At 41.4% G+C, this 19,927-nt stretch overlaps 3 protein-coding genes across 12 annotated transcripts in view; 1 reads left to right on the forward strand and 2 right to left on the reverse strand.

Annotated features, from left to right (window-relative positions):
- Positions 1 to 3,869: 3,869 nt before the first annotated feature.
- Positions 3,870 to 10,715, reverse strand: gtf3c3 (general transcription factor IIIC, polypeptide 3). Its single transcript, XM_034216886.1, has 19 exons — positions 10,453 to 10,715; positions 10,215 to 10,287; positions 9,625 to 10,004; positions 9,426 to 9,549; positions 9,158 to 9,349; positions 8,719 to 8,884; positions 8,450 to 8,597; positions 8,169 to 8,343; positions 7,872 to 7,972; positions 7,573 to 7,744; positions 7,200 to 7,402; positions 6,927 to 7,028; positions 6,552 to 6,684; positions 5,878 to 6,103; positions 5,724 to 5,778; positions 5,359 to 5,494; positions 4,986 to 5,110; positions 4,752 to 4,904; positions 3,870 to 4,559 (listed from the first exon to the last, which is right to left on the reverse strand). Exons 1-19 carry the CDS (start codon positions 10,543 to 10,545, stop codon positions 4,437 to 4,439), a joined length of 2,880 nt encoding a protein of 959 aa, XP_034072777.1. The 5' UTR covers positions 10,546 to 10,715; the 3' UTR covers positions 3,870 to 4,436.
- A 907-nt stretch (positions 10,716 to 11,622) lies between these two features.
- Positions 11,623 to 16,169, forward strand: LOC117546634 (adenosine receptor A1-like). 2 transcript variants are annotated; one of them, XM_034216945.1, is made up of 5 exons: positions 11,623 to 11,878; positions 12,523 to 12,806; positions 14,539 to 14,673; positions 14,816 to 15,000; positions 15,202 to 16,169. In XM_034216945.1, the coding sequence occupies exons 2-5, from the start codon at positions 12,627 to 12,629 to the stop codon at positions 15,938 to 15,940; spliced, it is 1,239 nt and encodes a 412-aa protein (XP_034072836.1). In that variant the 5' UTR covers positions 11,623 to 11,878; positions 12,523 to 12,626; the 3' UTR covers positions 15,941 to 16,169. The 2 variants fall into 2 exon arrangements, with proteins under 2 accessions (XP_034072836.1, XP_034072835.1); XM_034216944.1 differs by having other exon boundaries at positions 11,623 to 12,806.
- An 80-nt stretch (positions 16,170 to 16,249) lies between these two features.
- The window catches only part of dmd (dystrophin), a 182,536-nt gene continuing 178,858 nt past the window's right edge, over positions 16,250 to 19,927 (reverse strand). For 4 of the 9 annotated variants that reach the window (XM_034216838.1, XM_034216835.1, XM_034216834.1 and 1 more), the window contains one exon: positions 16,250 to 18,331. In XM_034216838.1, coding sequence (XP_034072729.1) covers positions 18,213 to 18,331 — 119 coding nt within the window. In that variant the 3' untranslated portion in view covers positions 16,250 to 18,212. Of the gene's footprint in view, positions 18,332 to 19,499; positions 19,526 to 19,927 lie in introns of all 9 variants that reach the window. The other 5 variants (XM_034216839.1, XM_034216836.1, XM_034216840.1 and 2 more) reach the window with 2 other exon arrangements.

The following is a 19,927-nucleotide window of genomic DNA, read 5'->3' on the forward strand; positions in this document are numbered from 1 at the left end:
AAGCAGCATTAGGAAAGCTCGAAATGTAAAGAAAATCAGCCTAATTAAATATGTAGTGGCGCTACAGCTGAGGCTGTCCCTACATGCCAAAAAGGTGTCCTATTTCCCCAAAGAATGTTGTGTAATGTTGTTGTGCTACACTTCTCTATCTGCAGGGAGAAAATTAATACAAACCGCCCCTTTAACTGCCAGCGTACAGGATTTCTGGTTGGGTGTTGTTTAATATGGGAGATAAATTAAAGGTCTATTAAGTTAAATTTAGATCTGGATGAGGTTTGTACAAACGCACACACACACACAGTCCTGAAATAGCTGTAGCGTGATTGGAGAACAATGAGGCGGTCCCGTCTGAGGCGACAGCTTCCTGTCCCCAAACACAACCATCACATTCCTCTGTGCCAGTGCTTGTGTGTGGGTTTGTTTCATGAGATTCTTTCACTTCTAACTTGTGCGGATCAAGTGCCAAATACATTTTGACAAGACATGACAGTGCTCCACCAACTAAGACACTAAATTATTCCCCAACAAATAGTAGTAAGGGTTTAAAACAATTGGATTTTAATTGAAAAAAGACCACTGGGTTGCAGTTTTGTTTTTGTGGCTTCAGCCATACGTCATGGCATCTCGGCCTCTCGTGCTCCAGTCATTTCCTGTGGATAGAACATGACATCAAAATCTGGAGGAAAGCGGAAAGATCTACAGGGTCTTTATCTGGGATGGGAAATTGTGTTGCCACATTTGGAAATGCTGTGGTTGTCATAAATCATGTGCCTAACAATAAAGATGCATATGTGGATTTGTTAATTAGCGCAATAAGGCAGCAGTTGTATCCAAGAGCAGATTAGGAAAGGTCTTTTCAGTTGGTTTAATACAAAAAAGCATGGGGCACGATGCATCAATAATTGAAGTATCACATAACTGGTCAATCGGCGTAGTAGTCTAAAATAGTCTCATGCACTTGAGAGTCTCCCTTGTACTTGAATGCAATGCCAAGCTGCAGCAGAGGGATGGTGGAGTATGTAAATGCTGCTTCAACTTCTCCTAAAGTGTTTTGAGCAGTAGGCCTACTCGACTTTCTACTTGAGAATTATTACCATTAAAATGTACTTATTGTACCAAAAGTACACTTCTTTTTTTGTGCATAATAGTCCATATAAATTCAATTACTGGATTATGACTAATGATGTATTAATGTGATCATAAATGTGGAGCTAACTGAAAAAAATATACTGCTGCTGGACACCTTAACATTTAATAATATATCATAGTTCATGTATTAGTTTATTTTGTATTGGCTTGTAATTTAAATCTCTAGTGTAACTAAAGTGATTCAAATTAATTTAGGGGAGTAACAAAATATAATATTAGCTTATAAATGTTCTGGGGTAGAAGTATAAAGTAGAATAAAATGGAAAAACTCAAATGAAGTTTTAGTACATAACTACAGTACTTGAGTATGCACTTACTTACATTGCCAAGCCACTGGACTTACTGTACATGTGTCAATTAAGGCTATTCCTTCAGCATGAATCTGCTAAAGGAAGCCACATCCTCATTGATCTCAGCACAATAACGACCTGTCAATCATTTCCCTGAAATATTTAACCCCAGACGACACTACTATTATGTACAGATTACACTTCCAGACATATGGGGCTATAAAGTGAGATAATAGGAGATGAGCTGTTATTCTGAGGTTGATCTAAATTGTGATTACTGCTCTGATCTGATTTACCCACATTATTTAACAGTGTGTAGGCTATGTAAGCACTGTTGACTTGTTTTTGCTTTTTGCATAAAGCTCCTTTTTATTTAGAACGTACGATGATGCTGAAGATTAATATTGGCTTTGTTGTTGTTTTTATCAGGCCTTTAAATGTTGCTCATGCGCTCAACATACCACATTAAAGTATGACTTCATCAGTTAAAAAGCAGCCATATACACAGCAGTAAACACATTTATTGGTGAAAAGAGATATGATCAAATGCATTTGAGTTCAGAAAGAGGGTCGTTAAAGGCAACGTATGAGGCAACCCCCCGGTGTAAAATCAACCACATAACTGTCTATTATTATAACATACATCTGAGACGCGTCACTTGCCTTATTTACACCGAGTTAAACGTCGACTACGACCACACCTGCATGCAAGCCCTGCAGAATGATTATGAGCCTCCATACGGCCCGGGCACCACCGACCCTTCATCGGCTTCCAAGCGGGATCCAGAGCTCCAGAGGCCGGGAGAAGAAACGCTGCCCCTCGGTAGCCAGTCTGGTCAAACAAGCCAAACAAAACAATGTAATTCCCGTTTTTAAATCATAGTTCCGATCTCATTCTCTGAAAAATCTCCGTCATGATGCCAGGCTGCATAGAAGGACGCGTTCATCTCTTATTTATTCGACTGGACCTCTCCACATCCGCCTCTCCGTTTCCGCCGCTTCACGCACTCTGCTCCCGGCCAGCTGACGCCCTGCCATGCCGGGGGAAATACAACCAGCCGCCTTCTGGTTATCACAATATGGAACCGTTATACCTGCTGGTAAGGAACTTTGTTTTAGCAGTGCACTGCATACTGATCGAGCTCAGCATAAAAAATAACTGCTTTACCACCTCCCACCACCACCCATTTGTAGGTTCCCAAGATATAGGTCGCGGGTTAAAGGGGTCGCCAGACACAGGGACCACAATAAACAAGGTTCTCCATTAAAGGTCCCATAATATCCTATTCTCAGGTATTCAAGTCATTTTGAAACCATTACAATATGTAACATGCTGTTATTAAAAAAAAAAACAACAACAACGTTATTCTTCTCATACTTACATAGATGAATAACTATTTAAAAAAGGCTTGAGACATTGCTCGGACACATATGTAAAATACCAAAACATTATAATATGTCACCTTTAAGAAGACCATGAACCACTTTCTACTTTTCTCAGCACCAACCATCTAAACATGACACCCAGAATGACTATATAACTATGTAGATATCATGAACCCACTATTTATTCACTTCAAAAGAAGGTAGGTATATATTATTAATGATTACTAAGATAATATTGAGTACAACGGGCGAAATCATAAATATTAATACTTTTATATTAAATATCTTGTACTAGAATGTGGCACTTTTTTCAAATCATTTTATTATAAATAACTACAATGAACATCCCACCACTTAATGAAGTACATGTAAACGATAACAAAAATTTGATACTTGAATTTTTACTGAGTATTTTCATTTTATGCTACTTAAAACTTCGAATCAAATACATTTTGTATACCAATATTGTATTTAACAAGTAGTTCATCCTTTTTTGATGCCAATACTTACGATTTTCAATACTTACAATTTACTTCCGATACGATTTTCAATGCAGGACCTTTACTTGTAACTGAATATTTTCAAAGTTTAGTTTTGCTACTTTTAATTTTTCACCATTGATTTAACATATGATCTCAATCCAGACAGATATTACAGGATTATTACCATTATAACAGGTCTTTTATGCTAGTTATGATTGAGAAGGACAACTTTTAGTAGTATCTATACTGCGTTTTTAACAATAGTAGGCCTACTGCTCACATTATTCAGTGGCTTGGGAAAGCCCCTCCCCTCCATAAGTAGGCTGTCCCGCTTCTGGCCTGGCCTAGATGCAGTGCAGTGACCCAGGAGGAAAATATGATGGAAGCAGATGCTTGGGAGAGGAGAGGGAGGGATTTGGCAAATAATCCAACAGTCTTAATCCCTGCAATCACAACAGAAAAAGGATGTCCATCACTCTTTCTGTCACATCACTGATAACAAAAACATTTAAAAACAACAGAAAAAGCCACAGAAGCATTGTGCCAATAAAAAGAAAACATCTTTGGTTGGAGTGAAATTCTTTATAAAACAAATATGACTTTCTTTACATGATGGGTTATAGCAGCCTTATTATAGTCTTACTGAAGCATTAGGACTGTATATACATTTATAAATAATGCAAATGTAAATCAAATCCTTCATAAGAAAATCGGACATTTGCTAAAATGGGACTGGAACAATTATGAAATTGTTTAAATTAATTTAGCAGTAGTGCTACCAAAACTAGAAAAATATCAATACTATGAAAAACTCTTAAATCTCACAGCCTTATATACAACATAACTGAAATGACAGCATTTATATATATATGTACAGTTGGTTTGTACCAAAAATGCCTTGCTTATAAATGAATCAATACAGAAATAAATACATTTCTAATTAAAAATGTAATCTCTGAATACATTTAAACTTTTATTATTTTGTGTATCTGTAAAACAGGTATGATTTACCTTTTAGTACAATTTGGAAAAAATTGTATTTACTTTTTTCTTATGTGTAAATACATATTTTCATTTCCTCAGAAAACCCAATTTCCACCTGGGATAGATAAATATCTTTATTCTTTTTTCAGACAATGCAGTGTGTTTTGATGATCTGCTGGGCCATGTTCATGTTCCCGCTGGCCTGGTAGATGAGAGACAGGTTGAAGGCGATCTCTCTGCTCAGATCCACCTGATCGTCAGGGATACCCTGCATGGAGGGTAAAAAAGAGACAAAAAGAGGAAAAGATGTTGCGTTAGAGGTCTACTGGAGAATTGTGCACAAATACTAGCAAAAAAGTAGACGTTTTGAAATATAGTCACAATGTTACAGCAGAATGAGAACTCAATAGTATGCGGTTATGTGATAAATAGAAAATAAATGGTTATGTGATGTATGTACCTCTAGTTTCTGAGCAGGCAGTTCCAGTGCCTTTTGATAATAATGTATAGCCAGATATGTGAGGCCCATCTGATGCAGCGCTCTGCCCAGGTTGTACATGCTCTCCTGACACACTCCCCGCAGCTCCACATACCGCCACAGGAAGGAGAAACCCTGAAAACACACATATTTTAATAGGAGAGTATGTCACTGTACAGAAACTGCTAAAGAGGGAGTATGATTCAGACTCTGTACCTGTAGCACCAGCGCATGGCGTTTGGCCACATATTTCTGAGAGGCCATGTGGAAGAAGGTGAGGCCCACACACAGGCTGTGGAGGGGGGTGTCGGGGTGAGTCTGGAAGGCCTGGACATACTGGCCTAAAAACAACATGTGTTAGAGAATCATACCAATGGAAAACAAACAAATACTGCCTAATCCCACACCAGAAACAAACAGGGCTAGCGGGACGATTTGTGGAAGACCTGAAAGCAAATTTAAATTATAGTAGCAATTCAAATCTATGGGCAACAATGAACAAACCTGGACATCAGGAGAAGGATGCTGTAACAAACAATTTTGAACTTAAGTAGAATATAATGCAAATCAATTAAATATAAAATGGTACCTAGGGCATGTTTGAAGCTTCCGGAGACCATGGCGTTGTGACCGCACAGGAAACACAGGGCGTGGTTGTCAGGATGCTTCAGCAGGAGGCGCAGACAGAAGCGATGGTGACGCTGGTGTTGGGAGGTGATAGTCAGCTGAGGTGGAGAAAAAACATATTGGACATTTGTTTTATTTCACAAAAACAGCCACATGAATAGGTACAAGATTGTTTGCTATTTAAATGAGCATTTACTACTCAGAGGATCAGTGGTTCCATCCCAACACAAACAGTCAATTTGCCAAAGTGTCTTTGGGTAAGAAACTAACTTAAAATGCCCACATTTCCCCCCCAGGCATGTCTACAGTATTGAAGTATATGCAGACCTGGTTGAAAATATTCCAAAGCTGAGGCTGATCCCGATTTTCCATCAACATCAATCTGGTGAGAAGAAGGAAACAGACACAAGACAATTTTAACTTTCAACAATTAACACTCCATGTGAACATCTGCCTGATGAAGCTGTACGCTTGACTCTACCTGATGTAGTTGTATGCTTTGTAGTAGTTGTGGTCGAGGATGGTGGCGGACAGGCCGAAGAACTCCAGCTCCTTCCTCCGCGGCTTGTTGTCGTAGAAGGAGTAGAACTCCATGGCAGACTCCACCAGCAGCTCAGACTCCTCGTAGCGCTTCACCTCGCTCATCGTCTGCACGCAGCTCACCAGCAGCTGCCACCAGTCCTCTCTGGACAGGACGTTGGTCTTACCTGGGGGCGAGAGGAGGCCAGCAGTATGAAATTGAATGACTCATAACAAGAGTGGATAAATAGATAACACTTAAATTGGCTTTATTTCATTTTCTACTTATCATAGATAGAATAGAATTGGGAGGGATGAAACCCTCTTTTAATGGTCACACATGCAGAGCACACAGTGAAATGTGTTTTCTGCATTTAACCCATCCTAGTACCAGGAGTCTAGTTTTAGGAGCAGTGGGCAGCTAGTGTACAGCGCCCAGGGAGCAATGGGAGTGAGGGGGGAAGGGTGGGGTCCGGTGCCTTGCTCAAGGGCAGCACGGCAGGGCAGGAGGTGAACTGGGACCTCTCCAAGTAGCAGTCCACACTCCATATTTTAGGTCTGGTCGGGGACTTGAACCGGCGACCCTACGGCTCCCAGTCCAAGCCCCTACTGAGTGAGCCACTGCCGGACAATTACCTGTGTTGTCCAGATATGCAGCCTCATGATCATCAATCTCTGGCACCATGTCTTTAGACTTCACCAGTCTCAGGTGACTCTCCCCCGCCAAGGTGACAGAACGCACACACACCTTAGCTCGCTGCATGGACACCTAACACAGAAACATGGAATCATCCTTTAATGACAGAATGAATGTCTGAAGCTTGTATGCGTCATATAAATAGCGGTTACTAACAAGTGACTAAATGAGACTACACAACATTAGCCGCCTTTAGCTTAGCGCTGGTGACGTGAAGATGTGTAGTTCCTTAATAGCCTAGTGTTAGCTTTTTGTTTCTGTTGATTGCTTTTACGCTTTAACTATTATAACAGTGTTGTGTGAGTGAGTGTTACCTTCAGCAGCATGGAGATCATAGTGATCATAGCATCCAGGTAGTCCTGTGTGAGTCCCTGGGTCTTCAGCAGGGTGGAGCGATGGAGAAGCAGCTTCAATTCCTACAACCACGGCACATATAGTGATGAGTATACACACATACAACACACTGACAACTCAATAATCCTGGCACTCTTTAAAATCCATCAAGGAGGGACAATGGGGGTACTTTGGATACGTTTTTTTGTAATAATGTATTGCCCATGAATTTAGTGATGGATCCCTGCTCATACCTTCTGTGCGGCTGAAGAGTCCTGTGCCAGAGTGTCGCTGTCGTACATGGACTCCAGAGCTTTGAGGGCGCAGTCGGGTCGGCCCAGCTGCTGCTGCAGGGTGGCCAGGGAGAGCCGCGCCTCCAGGTGCTGGGGGGCCATATCCACCACTTTAGTGTAGCTCTGTGCCGCCACCTCCATGTGGCCCAGCGCCTTCAGACACTCTGCAAAAGTGTCCAAATAGGTGGTTATGATAACTACTATAATTAATAGCCAATTACATTTTTATGCCATATATGCCCCCTCTTTTGCTCTCCACACGGACTGCTAACCTGCATGACAGTCTACAGATTGTGTTTTGTTCACTTTAACTTTCACTTCCTGTCGGCCCCACCTGCGTGTCGGAGCCAGACGACGGCCAGGTTGTACTTCTCGGAGATGACGAGGGCGGACAGCAGAGGCAGAGCGGCCATGTACTCGCCCTCCTCCAGGTAGGCTTCAGCTACATCCAGGTACAAGTCCCCGATCTCCTCCTGACTCTGCTCCATCAGCGACAACACCAGGCCCTGTGGGGGGGTTCGTACAGAGATAGGTGGTTTTTTTGTTTGTTTATTGAACATGTCAGAAACAAAACGTTTATGAAAAGTCTCCAAAAAAGTTTAAACTCAATGGCAAAAGTAAAGTTGTGTTTACCTCCAGGGGTGTGATGACACGCAGGTGAATGAGGCAAACCATTAGCTTGGCCCTCAGGTCCACTGGGACACTGTCTGGCACTTGGACATCCCGAATTTCACCTGGGGAACAACACATCATTCTCAATAAGCGTAACAATACACTTTGAATACAGTTCGTTTGTGATGAACATTTGGATTTTGTGTTAAAGGATCGTCTATCTTAATCCATTTTGGTTATATAAAGTACCCTTTGATAGTGATGACTAGTGTCTGCTCATTTCTGATAATTGCATAATTTTGAAAAATAGTTACTCACCGTTCTCTTCTGCAGCTATTTCCTCTACAGTCTTCATAGTTGTTGTACATTCTTCATTCGTATTTGCTTCTTCCTCAGTCGTCTTCTCCGCCTCCTTCTCTTCTTCCCTTGGTTCTACAACATCTGGGTTAGATTCATCCCTGACCAAAACTATAGCTGCAAACTGGACCAGCACCTAGAAGAGCACACACAGAGTACTCCATTTGCTTCACTAAGAAAAAACACACCTTTTATTCCTCTGAATGACAAGCAAACTGTTAATTCACTGAACACACACACACCCGCAGGGCCTTGTTGTACTGCCGGTTGGAGATGAAGAGCTCGGCGGCCATGTTGATGAAGTCATCGCTGACCAGGTCGGGGTGTCGCGCAAGAGCTTCCTCAATTACCCCCAGAGCTGAGGGCAAGTCATTACTCTCATAGTAGCTCCTAAACAAGACACACACACACACACACACAAAGATGTTGCTAAACCTACAACCTTATGACACTTTATTAAGGAAATACTGTGATAGTGGATGTGGTTTGTCTCTCAGTGTGTGTTCTGTACTTGGCCATGTCCTTGGAGAGCTGCATGAAGTGCTCCCCGTCCTCCATGGGCAGCAGGGACAGGATCTTGCGGTATCCATCCATGCACTGTTTGTGTTCGCCCAGGCGCATGTGCAGGCTGGAGCGCTCCCACACGTAGCGCACGTTGGTGGGGTCATATTTAATAGCTGCAGGGGACAAGAGTGAACGGAGAATATTAATATTGATAGTAGGGCAGTACAACCACTCAATATTGCATTCTTTAATTGTTAAAAAAAATTAGGTGAAAGAGTTATAGTTGTGCTAACCCAGAGATAGTAACGCAAAACACAATTATCCAATAAGTGGTGCAGTGTTAGGTGTGGATTGATTCAAAAGACGATGATGAGAACAGCCTACTCAACTTCGTGGCAAAAGTACTCATAGAACCCCTTCTCATGTTTGAATCTAAAGTCACTGACCCTTCGAGTAGCAGACGATGGCCTGTCTGATGTTGTCCTGCTCCAGAGACATTTCGGCCAGTCTGACCCACTCTTCGCAGTCTGAGGGGTTGAGATGGGCCGTGATCAGACCGAACTGCAGCGCCTTCTCCATGTCCTCCTCATCCTCGTAGATCATGGCCAAGGTGGAGAAGGGCTCATAGGCCAGAGGAGCTGCAAGAGAGATTCAGTATTGGAGAAATATAAAAAAGAATAGCTAAAGGAAAACAACATACAAGTGGTCTCATACCCTGTCGTATGATCTCCATGCACATCAGGATGGCGTCCTCTTTCTCTCCTCGGGCGTAGCGGATGTTGGCCTCTCCCATCAGGCCTCTCAGAGCTCTGGGCAGCTTGCTGCGATGACGCCGCTCCTACACACACACATTAAGTTGAACACTTGCACACATTCAAAGTTTGGAAACACACCTTCCAACTCTCATCCTCACCTTCATCATCTTCTTGTTTTCTCGGTTCAGCTCCATCTCCAGGGCAAACACATCCCCCACCGTCACGTCTTCGTCCTCATCCATCTCTCTCTTCTTCTTCTTCTTCCTGCTTTTTCGTCTTCTTTCTATTGTCACCCCTGGCCCCTTCTCTGCCTCCTTTACCTCTGCCGCCGCCGCCTCCTCTATGTCCATCTCCATCTTCCCCCCCTCATCTTTCTCCACCTTGTAATCCTGATCTTCTTCATCATCATCCACGTAGCTCAGGCTGTCCTCCTCCTCCTCTTCCTCCTCCTCCTCCTGCTCTTCTGAAGATGCTGGTTCTGGCTTTTCTTCCAGCATGGAGGCGAAGGCCAGCTGGACCCCCGGGCTGACCCCCTCCTCTGTGAAGCGATGTGATCAACAGCAATAAATATAACCGATACGATACTAGTAGTATTCTTTTATTGATTATTATTTTTGGAAAATCTGCTACATGTCATTTATGGCGTACTTTATTGTTTGTGTTTGTTAAAGCTTTCAATGTTTTTCAGAAACAATATATAATTGAAACAATAACACTGTAAAGTAAAAACTATTTGAGACAGTTTTACCTATCTTTCCCGGGATAATGGAGGAGGTGGAGGGCTGAGCCTCCTCCTCGACATCTGCAGGTATCTCCGACTCCTTAGAGAGAAAAACATATATTTACCTCCAACGTTTGAAAAACGTAACAGAGTCAAAATAAAAATCAAGCATGGAAGTATTGTCGTAGTAAATTATTATCAATTACATGTAAAGGGGCATACTGAGTTAGCTAGCTTTACTTTTGAGTGCTGCAGCTCTCCTTACCTTTGCTTTCCGCTCATCTCTCCGCTTGTCGAACTCCTCAAAACTTATCCTCCCCTCCAGGTAGTCAATGAGCTCCGCGCTGAACCCAGACATGTCTGTCTGCTGAAGACCCAGGAGATACTTCTTTATCAAAATGTGTCCTGTAACATCCTAACTAACTCTCTATACAGCCATTCTTGCTACTGACTGAAGTAAACACAAATCACCCGAATGTTACATACAGTCACGTGACCTGCAGAAACTTCCGGTATAGCGTGTCTTACAGCGCCAGAGAAGAAGAAAGGTGTTTCTGGCGACCTTCAGCGGTGAAAGTAGGAAAGTACAAAACACTGTATTTTCTGAGCTTCAATTTAGCCTAAATACTGAAACTACAAATATTTAAATATATGTATTGTTACTTTATATAACTAAAACGGGGTTTTGACATTGAAAAGTGAAGGAGTGGATACATTTGGATGATATTTAAGTGATACAAACTCATACAGAGGCTCATCTGAATTAGCTGCAGTCTAATAGATTATTAGTCATTGTCTTTCTTGAGTGTGCTTCTGGTTATAATAAATAAATAACATGTTTAATATGCACATAAAGTTCCATAGGTAGGAACTTAATGTGCATAAAGCAAACACAACTGCAGAGCTCTTTAGTAAACAGGTTACAAGAGGACACTTTACATGTTCTTGTTTTGTCAAACCAACAGTCCAAAACCTAAAGACACCCAATATAAATACATATATATATATATATATAAATACAAAGAAAAGCTGAATATTGTCACATTTGAGATGCTTAAGCTAGCAAACATTTAAATACAATTAATTAAACAATGAAAAAAGATTTATTGACTAATCAATAAATCTAATATTTTTAACAAATGAAAAATTATATTCTAGGTACATTTGACTAATAACGCTTAGCCTACTGTATGATTTTATATCATATTGATATAATATCTAATCAATGTAATTTAAGCAGCATATGGTATGTTTAGCGCATGTTTTGGCTTCTGTATTTGTTGTTCTACTGAAGAAAATTACAAATTATTTTACTATATGAAAGTGTAGCCCAAGCGTGAAATTTTGATATGACATGTTTGTTTTGTTATGAACAGGAGGGACATTTACGTCAAAGCATATCTGCTTTTCCATTTCCCCCGAATCTATAACAGTAAGGCAGCGGCTGCTGTTCATTCAACAGGATCCTGCTGCTGACGTATGCTGCATTCTCCTTTTATCTCCCCTGTAAGAAACAGAGGGAACACAGAGGGATGGAGAGGAAGTGTGATGAAGGACGGTTTTATCAGTTGATGCTCCTCCTACTTATTTCCCAGTGTCCTTCCAATGTGTACCTGCTGCCTTTCCTCATCAACTTTAATTATGTCAGTGTGCTAGATGATGTTCCAACTTTGAGATGAATGCACCTGAAGGTAAGTAAACTTCATTATCCACAAATAATGACTATCTCCTGGGGATTTTGGGTATCAAAGCCTTTTTAGTTTATAATCTCTAAGGGACTGAGTTAAAATAATTACAGGGTCACACGTACACATGTATGTTTTTTTGTATGTCTGATTTTTCAGGTACGGCCCTTTAATTTCATCATGCATTGAGATTTACTCGCTAATCCCTTTTACACATATTTGTAAAAACATGCCTTGTGTGTACGTCATAGATGCATAATATTTTCAAAATGATGATCGTTAAGCAAAAAATGATTAGGAATAGATATGCATCGAGTCCCCCAACCCACAACAATAATGTGTAGTACTGTAACTTCAGCCCTGTTTTATTTTGTGCCTTTTCACTGCAAATGTATATTTTACAATCCATGTGTTTTAATGAAGCAACAGGGAAGCAGTTTGAATCAATATCAGTGTGTAAACAGTGAACACTTGTTTGGGTGCGTGTGTCGATGTTTTTGTCCCTTATCAGGAACAATTCTTCCCTCTCAGTTGTTCAGCACAAAGGCTGCAGACTGAGCTTCATAACAACCTCTCTCCTCTCATATCTGCTTCTTCTCCTCAAAATAATGTAGTGTGTACTCAGTGTTAAAACTATATACATCTCTCAGTATAGGACAGTGGAAGTGGAAGATTTGAACACCTTGTTCACCACCGCCGGCTGAATGGTACAGTTGAAGGCTTCCCATGACTGAGTCTCCGCCTCCTCCCCATCATGAATGCGACCCCCGGTAGTTGCTCGGCAGAGATGCCGTACGGGTTCCTGCCCCGTCTGAAGGGCCTCTACATTGCAACTGAGCTCATCATCGCCATGCTCGCCATCATCGGAAACTTCCTGGTGTGTCTGGCTGTCAGCTGGAACAAGAAACTTCACACGGTCACCAATTACTTCCTGGTGAGGAACTACAGTCCTGCAGTCTGTTTCATCCCCATCTAAAATGTTGGATCTTAACATTCAAACCTGTGATTTAGGAAAACTGCAAGAAGTCCAGGGCTAAATATCTATATGTATCTAGATAAATAAATAACTGTTTCGATGTGTTCCAGTCAGGATTTCGTCCAAACCACAGCACTGAGACTGCTCTTGTAAAGGTCTTCAATGACATCCACTTAAACACAGACAGTGGCAGAACTTCAGTGTTAGTATTATTAGATCTCAGTGCTGCGTTTTACACTGTTGACCACAGCATATTACTAGACCGACTAGAAAACTGGGTGGGACTTTCGGCAACAGTTCTATATTGGTTTGAATCCTACTTAAAGGACAGCAACAACTTTGTTTCTATAGGTAAATACACATCTGAGTTGACAAATATGACATGTGGGGTTCCCCAAGGCTCTATCTTGGGGCCTCTTCTCTTTAACATCTACATGCTACCACTGGCTCAGATAATGAAAATCAACAAAATAAGTTACCATAGCTATGCAGATGACACACAAATTTACATAACCATTTCACCAGGTGACTATTCTCCAGTGAAAACACTGAGTAAGTGCATTGAACAAATCAATGACTGGATGTGTCAGAACTTTCTCCAATTAAACAAAGATAAAACTGAGGTAATGGTTTTTGGAGCCAAGGCCGAACGTATCAAAGTTAGCGCTGAGCTTCAGTCTGCAATGTTCAAAACAACAGATAAAGCCAGAAATCTAGGTGTAGTCATGGACTCTGACCTGAGTTTCAACAGTCACATTAAAACTGTTACTAAATCAGCCTACTATCACCTAAAGAATATATCTAGGATTAAAAGACTAATGTCACAGCAGGATTTGGAAAAACTTGTCCATGCTTTTATCTTCAGTAGACTCGACTACTGCAATGGTGTCTTCACAGGTCTCACTAAAAAATCTATTAGGAAGCTGCAGCTGATTCAGAACGCCGCTGCTCGAGTCCTCACTAACACTAAGAAAGTGGATCACATCACTCCTGTTCTGAAGTCTTTACACTGGCTTCCTGTGTGTCAAAGAATAGATTTCAAATACTGCTGCTGGTTTATAAAGCACTGAATGGTTTAGGCCCAAAATACATTTCTGACCTCCTGCTAAATTATGAACCATCCAGATCTCTCAGGTCTTCAGGGACTGGTCAGCTTTCTGTCCCCAGAGTCAGAACTAAACATGGAGAAGCAGCGTTCAGTTATTATGCTCCAAATATCTGGAACAAACTCCCAGAAACCTGCAGGTCCGCTGCAACTCTGAATACTTTTAAATCCAGGCTGAAGACTTTTCTTTTTGTCGCTGCTTTTAATTGAAACTGAGCCGTTGTGTTCATCAGTAAAGTGGAACTTCTGTGTGAACTATTCATATCTTAAACTGCACTGTAACTTTTTATTCATGTATTTTTTCTTTTATTATCTTTTCTTTTTAATGACTGTTTTTAAATGCCTTTGTCTGAATGTCTTTCATTTTTGTAAAGCACCTTGAATTGCCTTGTGTTGATAGGTGCTTTATATAAATAAACTTGCCTTGCCCGCCATGCCTAGATCTTATATGTTGTAAATATATTTAATTGTGTTGCATTATCGAGATTGAGGTATTTGACCCAAGATATCCTGACATTTTAATTAATCCATAACTATAAACACTTATCCAAAGGAATAAAAGTGTGTTTTACTGTGTCTGTGAAGGTATCGTTGGCAGTGGCAGACACTCTGGTGGGTTTGGTTGCGATCCCCTGTGCGGTGCTCACAGACCTGGGTCAGCCTCACCACAACCTGCCTCTCTGCCTGGTGATGCTCAGCATCCTGATGGTGCTCACACAGGTAGGAACATCCACTACTAGACAGTAACGAGCAAAATCGTTTCAGCATCATTTTCTGATACCCCTCCCTCAAGATTAACACTGGCCCTTAACACAGAATTGGAGGTAAGCGTTTCATTACAGAAGTGTTCCTTCCCTTCAAGAGCTCCATCCTGAGTCAGTTAGCAGTAGCAGCTGAGCGCTACATGGCCATCATCCTGCCCTTCCAGTACCAGCGCGTCATGAGCCCGAGGAACGCCCAGCTGGCCCTGCTGCTCACCTGGGGCCTGGGGGCCATCTCCGGCTCCGTGCCGCTCATGGACTGGAGAAGACAACAAGCAGGCTCTAGGTAAGAGGAGGAAGAGCTGGATGAGGAGCAGAGTGAGTGGTGCAGGGATGATGTGTATTTGTAGGACAATCTAGGAGTTAGAATAGCAAGGCTCCCAAGAAAAGTGGGACATTCTCTGATTGGATTTTGGAATATAGTGCCTGACAATGTCATGTGACGTGTGCTTTTATATTATATAAATATGCCTCCCTGTCTTACCAGCTACTGTGTCTTCACTTGTGTGGTGAACATGAGCTACATGGTCTACTTCAACTTCTTCTGCTGTCTCCTGGTGCCACTGCTGGCCATGTTCATCATCTACGGCCACATCTTCCTCACCATCCGACGGCAACTCAAACGCATCGCTGTAGCCAGGGGGTCTTCGGAGAACACGAGAACTGCTGGTAGTGGGAGCACCGGGACCGAGGACAGTGGGAGTTCTGCTGCTTGGGGACATGACACAGGGAATAGATTCAGTAGACAAGCTAAAGAAAAGGCGGGAAAATGCAAGACTGAAGTGAGGGCTGTGGAGGAAGTGCAATCCAGCGTTGGTTCTCTTATTGACACTGAGACCACCGCTGTGTTTACAAATCCAGGACTCAGGTCGGCCTCGTCTGGGTCCAGCAGCTCCAGCTGTGGTGCGGCTGACCTCCGGCCAGGCGAGCCAAACGAGGTCAGATCAGGCCTCCGCTCCCGCCAGGAGGTGCGCAAAGCCACCTCCCTCTTCCTGGTCCTGTTTCTGTTCATGGTGTGCTGGATGCCCATCCACATCATAAACGGCGTGCTGCTGCTGTGCCCACAGTGCCGTGTGCCTATGTCGCTCACACTAGCGGCTGTTCTGCTCTCCCACGCCAACTCCGCTCTCAACCCCATCCTGTATGCGTACAGGATGAGGTCATTCCGACACACTCTGATAAGGATGTGGAGAGCATTGAGGAGCTTTAGGCTGAAACGCCAGTAAAGGTGTGGTTCTTTAGCAATTATTGTTTAAAAACGTGTTTTGCTGTCTGAGTTCAGAGGATTTATTGGAGTTTTTGTACAAATATTATCTATTAAAAACAAATAACGTCTTATTTTACTATCATAAATATTGCTTACATGGCACATAAGGAATATAAATGGTTTCTATGTAATAGTTGAATACATTGATTTTATATTATATAAATTGCACTAGCCACTTTGTGGCAGATTTTGAGGTTGTTTTAAAAATAAAAAATGCATTTATTGTACCGTGCCCATTCCGCAAAAAATAAACACAATACACAGAGAATCAAATCAACATAACTGCGTGCTTTATTGATATACAGTAAAGCATTTTATAATACAGTAGTAAGGCATATATTTGGTGGAATCTGATATGTTGTGAAGTATTGAACTGTGTTATTTAAAAAATGATGCGAGAATGAAACACAAACGTTAGACATGACAAATAAATCGAATTCAGTATCTGGATCAGAACGAAAGCCTCTTAGATCATGCCGCGACAATATGACGCCAAAAACAAACGCGACCTCTGAGTGGTTACACATTAAAGAAGGATGAGCTGTATATAGTCACACATGCTAATATTGAACACCTCACACGGCACCAAACAAAATAGCTTTTTAACCGAGGACAAAAAGACACTAAAATAAAAGCATCCTCCACACAGAAAACACCTATCTAGTATGTCCCAGGTCTGACAGTAGTGCACACTGATTCATTTGTGTGAAATGTTTTGAAACTGGTCGTAAAGCTCTGATAGAGATGCATCGGAACATTCAGATTGGAGGCTCTACAGTGAATCAGAAATAACTAATAAATAATAATCTGAAAGGTGTTGAGTGCATTAGAAAAAATGCCGGGCTTTGACAATTTAGACGAGGTAGAGCTTACTGGGCCTCCTAAAATATGTCTCGTTAGTGTTCAGACGGAAGAATTCCTTTAAAATAATCTCAGCTAGCAGCCTTGCAGATTTAAAATCACATTCTTCTTACAGTACTCCAGTCAGCTTAGAAACCAACACTCAAGAGTACCGCGGGTCCTCAACCGGCCCTAAAGAGACACTCAGAGAGCATCGTAGAGATAAAAGATGTACCAGTGCAATAATCAGGACGTCTTTCTGAAGGACTGTGTCCAGGCCTGATTCAGAACTGATGATGAATATCAGTTTGGATATAAAAGATGTAGCTTCCTTTTCCACTACAAAAAAGTTGCATTATGGGAAATGTATGAGTCAGTGTGTTTAAAGCTGGACACATATCAGCGTAAAAAATTGACTTCAGCTGCAGCTTTTCCCCAAATTTGGGGTAAGGTACCATTTATATTAAGTTTGAAAATGATGCACGGACATTTTAATAATATGTTAATTAAAGATGAATCACATAGTAACAAAATCTAAATAAAATGTATATTTTTTTCCGTAGGGATGCCACACTCTAGTCTGGTGCTTAAGAGACAGATAATCTGGGTAAAATCTAAATGATGTCTAATTCTTGCCCAATATGTGCATTAGGTATGTAGTGACGTGTCTCAGTTCTGAATCAGGCCAATTCCAACATCTGTCTACACTGATAAAAACTAATTCAGGTATAAAAACTTTTGTAAATCATAGGAATTATGAACTCACTGATGGATGGAGCGACGGACGGACGAATGCATGATTCAAACATGGGGTTTGTCAGCCAAAGCAACGTCAAAGCTGTAATGCAATGTGGAAATTAGGCACCACCACACACACACACGCACACACACTCACACACAGACAACGCACTGTAAAGATCCAGGATGCCTGCATTACCTTGACAGTAGTGTACGCTGTTATAGAAATTCATGTTCCTCTTAGAAAGCACCCTTATGATTACAATCATTCTTTTTTGATACAAATGTCTGAAATGCTTTAGCCGTTTCCCCAATTACAAAAAGATGGCCACACTAAACACACTGATTTGTATCTCTCTTTGCACCCACCCCCCCTCTTTTTTTTTTATACAATTGCATAGAAGTTTAAAAACCAGCCTCTGTTATTAATAAAACAACTTCAGGACGTTTTAAGAAACTACTTAAATCTACAAGGTATAATGTTTTTCTTTTGTTTGTTTTTTAACGTTGTTGGAACCGCGACCCTTCACAAAAATAGATGTTTATATATTCTCTTTGTAAACTGTGTTTCCAATCCAGTTGTTTGACTAGAAAAAGCATGCGATAGGTAGGAAAGGAGGGGAGGAAAGGAAGGGGGAGGGATAAAGGGGGGGTCAGAAGGGCAGGGCCTCGTGCTGTTCGGCGCTCTGCTCGTCTGTCATCAGGCTGACCAGCGACTCCATGGCCTGGCCCACACCATCGGCCATGTGGAACAAACTGCCGACACCTGGACCTGGAGAGGGACCAAACACAATCAGAAACACTGACTAACACCGCAAAGGTGACACAAGAAGCTGAAAACGGCTGGTATTGGTGCTACTTGTAGATTCAAATGAAGAAACGGCCGCAGAAGTATAAACGTTTGAATGGTGTAGCTGCTAAATGTCCTTAAATCTGTCGCCGAGGCACCAGGAAGTGACTAACATGGGAAAAAGCCCAATGTCCAGCTCAACATTTCATTTTCAATGATTTAAAGATAAAATAAAATGGCTTTACCTCCCTTCTTACCCTGGTAAAAAAACATGTCTTTCCTCCATCTGTCTTCCAATAAATAACAAATCCCCTGGTGCCTGAAGCTGCTTCCAAAATAAAAGCATCAACTCAATAATGACTATTAGATATAAAAAAAATGAATAGCTTCAACACATGGGTTTACCATCTATTTTTTCTATATGGTTGATAATATGTATATCAAACTTCCTCTTGCATATATTTTGCTTCAAGTACAAAAGGGCCTGGTTCCATTTCTATGGACGCTCATATTTTAAACAGATGAAACAAATCAATGTAGTGAAACGTCTGGTTATGAGGCTACACTGAAAGCACACAGAGACAATGGACTGCATAGAAAAATAAACATGTGACAGTAACTAAACTTACATTGTGGAGGTATTCTAATGTTCTGTTCTAAATGAGACGTTATTGGAAGCCACCATTCGAAGAAAAATATGATGAATGTTATTGTCAACCCCCACATTGTGAACTGATGTGTGACATTAATACACACACACACACACACACACACACACACACACACACACACACACACACACACACACACACACACACACACACACACACACACACACACACACACACACACACACACACACACACACACACACACACACACACACACACACACACACACAGAACAGAGCGTCAGGAGACAGAGGAGGGAAAGGAAATTAAAGGCAGAGAAAGGGAGGGAGGAAAGATAATAGATTTTCACCATGACGTCCCACTCTGTTGTTTATTTTTTGCACCGAATACAACAGCCGTTCCCATTATTAAACCAATTATGAAATCGTCTTGTGAGTTTTTGTTCTGATAGTGGTGCATGCATAAACATGGATTTTGCATGATGAGGAGGTGGAGATGGAGGAAGGTGAGCAACTAACCTCTCACGGGTATCCCCTTCTTCCTCCTGGCTCAGGGAGAAAACAAGGAAAGGAAGACAAGAAAGGCAGAAAGAGGGAAACAAATCAGCTTTGTGTCGCTAATAGAGAAAAAGAAAGGGGGGGGGGGTAATGCTTCACTTAAGGACTAATGTAACTAAATTTAGGGTCAAAAATTGATTTGATTATGCACATCTTAAAACAGTGATGGCCATTTTGTATATGTTTTTTATTTATTAAGCATGTAAACTAGTTCATAATAGTTATCTCTCCACTTTTACTGACTTTAAAGTTGCCAGTTTGACCTTTCTCTAAGTTTTATCCCATAAGAAAGGATTAATTCTTCCATTTGTGTTCTACTTTTCAGGAAATATAGTAGAATTGTATCTATTGATTGGAGTTTGTAGAGAAAATTGAAAATATTGCATGTA

This window comes from Gymnodraco acuticeps, unplaced genomic scaffold (assembly GCF_902827175.1).
Source record: "Gymnodraco acuticeps unplaced genomic scaffold, fGymAcu1.1, whole genome shotgun sequence".
NCBI classification, from domain to species: Eukaryota; Metazoa; Chordata; class Actinopteri; order Perciformes; family Bathydraconidae; genus Gymnodraco; species Gymnodraco acuticeps.